Source organism: Saprolegnia diclina (genome assembly GCF_000281045.1).
Source record: "Saprolegnia diclina VS20 unplaced genomic scaffold supercont1.11, whole genome shotgun sequence".
Lineage (NCBI taxonomy): Eukaryota > Oomycota > Saprolegniomycetes > Saprolegniales > Saprolegniaceae > Saprolegnia > Saprolegnia diclina.
In genome coordinates, this window is record NW_008246078.1 from 308,332 (window position 1) to 311,258 (window position 2,927).

At 55.5% G+C, this 2,927-nt stretch overlaps 2 protein-coding genes across 2 annotated transcripts in view; both read right to left on the bottom strand.

Moving 5' to 3' along the window:
- The window catches only part of SDRG_04487 (hypothetical protein), a gene marked incomplete at its 3' end in the record, with an annotated part of 1,261 nt that extends 874 nt beyond the window's left edge, over positions 1–387 (bottom strand). Inside the window, exon 1 of the mRNA XM_008610162.1 lies at positions 46–387. Within this exon, the coding sequence (XP_008608384.1) occupies positions 46–348 (303 nt within the window). The 5' untranslated portion in view covers positions 349–387. The remainder of the gene's footprint in view (positions 1–45) is intronic.
- Positions 388–927: 540 nt separating this feature from the next.
- On the bottom strand, positions 928–2,259 carry SDRG_04488 (hypothetical protein). The gene is made up of 5 exons (XM_008610163.1): positions 1,924–2,259; positions 1,778–1,876; positions 1,368–1,734; positions 1,215–1,316; positions 928–1,166 (listed from the first exon to the last, which is right to left on the bottom strand). Exons 1-5 carry the CDS (start codon positions 2,221–2,223, stop codon positions 994–996), a joined length of 1,041 nt encoding a protein of 346 aa, XP_008608385.1. The 5' UTR covers positions 2,224–2,259; the 3' UTR covers positions 928–993.
- Positions 2,260–2,927: the final 668 nt, after the last annotated feature.

Below are 2,927 nucleotides of genomic sequence, written 5' to 3' on the forward strand. Positions count from 1 at the left end.
TGGCAGAGGGTAGGGTCTTGCATGTTTGATGCCGGTGTTTTCGACTTGGTCGCCGGTAAAGACGACGAGGTTGGGCTGGACGTGGCTCACGAGCCGGCCGATGAGGTCCGTCATGTTGTACTCGCCGCACGGCATGTGGGGCGGCCCGTTGCACGCGTACTTGGGGTTGCCCGTGTAGTGCATGTCTGGAATCTGCAGCACGGTGAAGCTGAGCTCGGGCTGCCCCGCGCTGTCCTTGCCGACGACCGCGCTGAGAGAGTAATCGCGAGCTGCTAGCTCGATGTCTTGGGCAAACGACGCGACGGCGAGGAGCGCCGTTGTAACACAAGGCAACCATGAAGCGAACATTGGGTGGGTGGAGGAAATGAAAAAGTGATCTGTGGTCGCCCATGCAGCACCGCGTTGGCCCAAGCAGCGCAAGATTCAAAACTATACATCGTCGGTAGGAACCAGATTGTGGTGAATCTGGCGTGGGTGGCCATACTTCACTTTAGATTCCGCCAACTCAGACTCAGATTGACGGTTTCGCGCTGCGTGCATACAAACTCATTTGTATTTTCGCACATGACGTATCGATGGCAGCTGCACAAACCCTAGTAGCAAGGCTTTCCATTTTGGCAGATTCCTTGGCCATGAATCTATGCCGTCGACCTCAAGCAGAGCCGCAAAGACTCGAAACGCCCAAAACATCTGGTGCGTGCGTACACGAAACCTCGACATAGGATTTTCAACCACTAGCCTGCTCGCTATGGAAAGAGGTGCGTATAGGAGTTCGGTAACTTGGGAATCCATGGCCAAGAGCTATCTCTCGTATGTCTTATCTAAAACGGCTGGTTTGAATCTCCGAGAGTTATGGGTCATTTGGCGTCCTGTTTCTTCGTGGCCCAAAGAAATAAGTTACAGGTCGACACGCATTCGTGCTTGGCCTCATGGACAAAAATACATGTGCATTTATGTCCTTGCTAGCACGAAAGAGAGCCCTCCGTACGCCGACTAGACGTCCGTAGCATCGTTCGAGAAGATGGCCCGTCGGTACAAGAGGTACTCGTGCTTAGAGTAGTCGCCGTCTTCTTGCTTCCACGTCGTAATCACTTCGTCGGTCGAGTTGCGCTTCCAACGAATCACACGCGCGCTGCGCGCAATCGTCGGATCCCCATACGCCGCCCCTACCATGCACATGTAAAAACACACAAGCCGCCTCCTGCGGAGCGCACCGTAGCCGACACCGCCGCCGTAGCACAGCTGGACGCCCCGCCGGAGGACGCAGTAGTCGTTGAGGTGGTCGTGGCCCACAAACGTGGCCTTGACGTCGCGCACTAGAAGACACATTGCATGAAATCGCGCTTCTCGCAAGACAAAGAACCCACTTGCGACAAGCGTGTCGAGGAGACCGCACTGGGGGCCGCTCGAGACGGGCTCACCCTTGTGGCCGTACGTGGGTTCGGTGCTCGACACAAGGTTGAACTCGGGAATCGGAATGTGATGAAAGAGCACGGCAGGTACGGTGTGCCGGTGAAGGATCGCTCGGTTGCGCAAATAGTTTTGCTGCTTCTCCGAGATGACGCCGTCGTACCCCGTGTCGAGAAAATACATGCGAAAGTTGATTCCGCTGTCGGGCGACGCCACTTCGAGTTCGTAGTTGCCGACGCCACCAAGTCCGATGGGACCGCTTTGGGAGTACGACAGAGGCAGCGACGTGATGTAGTCCATCATTGCTTGACGACCCCACGACGCCTATGACACTATGAGCGGCGTAACGATAACGAGAGATGTTTACGCCTTCGTCGTGGTTCCCAAACACCATTGTCCACGGCACTTGCTTGAGCATTGGAAGAAGCGCGTACGAAGCTATCGCGCCCTTGACTTCTTCAATCGTCTGAGAGCCATATTGTTTGTCAATGAACTTTGATAAAACGGACGTACGTGCGTCACTTCAATGTTTTCGACTTGGTCGCCGGTAAAGACGACGAGGTTGGGCGTCACGTGGTCGAGGAGCTCGCTGATGAAGGCCGTCATGTTGTACTCGCCACACGGCTCGTGCGGCGGGTTGCGGCAGTACCGGTTGCGGTCGCCCGTGTAGTGCATGTCGGGAATCTGCAGCACGGTGAAGCTCAGCTCGGGCTTCCCCGCACTGTCGACGCCACTCACGGCGTTGAGCGTGCGGTTGGTGGCTTCCGAAGCAACGCCAAGGGCCACGGCGGCAAGTAGCATTGTGCGCATCATCTTGCGGCGCGGTCAATTGAAAAATGAACTCGCTGCGTGCGATAGCCTCGGAGCGAACCAGGCCCCACTCGCAACGAGCTGTACACGGCTGCATCGACAAAACGCGACGTATGCATGCCCGTACTGCGTGCTGCACGCATACAGGCGCGGCGTTCTGAGACCGTGTCGGCCTTCCTTGCCACACACTGCATCAACACGTCGAGGTATGCATGTGAGTGGACAACATCCGGCGCCTCTTCTGGTCGCGGTGCGCGATCGTCTCGGTCGGAATCAGACACGGCGGTTTCAGCCGGGTCTACAGACAAAGACTATGGCAGTTTCGCGAATCTCGTCTGCAACCGTCACTGGTTTTCACAAAAACCCTTTTGGCAGCTAGACATCCTATACATTATGGGCGACGCGTCTTGAAAGTGTACTCATACATCCAAGTTTGTAGGCTGTCTTCGCTCCATTCCGACCTGGCCTTTGTGGTGTGCTAGTAGCTACGGGTCGCTGCATTGTCGTATGCACAAACCGCTCAGTTGGGTGCCTACACCAGAATTTGTTGCCCAGTCGAACATCAAAGCTGCTAGCAGCGCCTCTTCCTGTGCCAAGACTCTGTTACAACAGGACCACGATCAATGCATACGGTTTGAGTTTTGAGCAAAACAAAGAAACAGCTCGATTGGTCGTCGAGTCGAATCGACTTAGCATGGAAACATGAA

What these genes read in the sequence shown, in the direction of transcription:
- SDRG_04488 (XM_008610163.1), bottom strand. Translation starts at nt 2,223, where the DNA reads ATGATGCGCACAATGCTACTTGCCGCCGTGGCCCTTGGCGTTGCTTCG. An exon ending in AAAACATTGAAGTGACGCAC is followed by an intron (nt 1,877 to 1,923) that starts GTACGTCCGTTT and finishes TATGGCTCTCAG; the next exon opens with ACGATTGAAGAAGTCAAGGG. An exon ending in CGGCGGCGGTGTCGGCTACG is followed by an intron (nt 1,167 to 1,214) that starts GTGCGCTCCGCA and finishes TGTGCATGGTAG; the next exon opens with GGGCGGCGTATGGGGATCCG.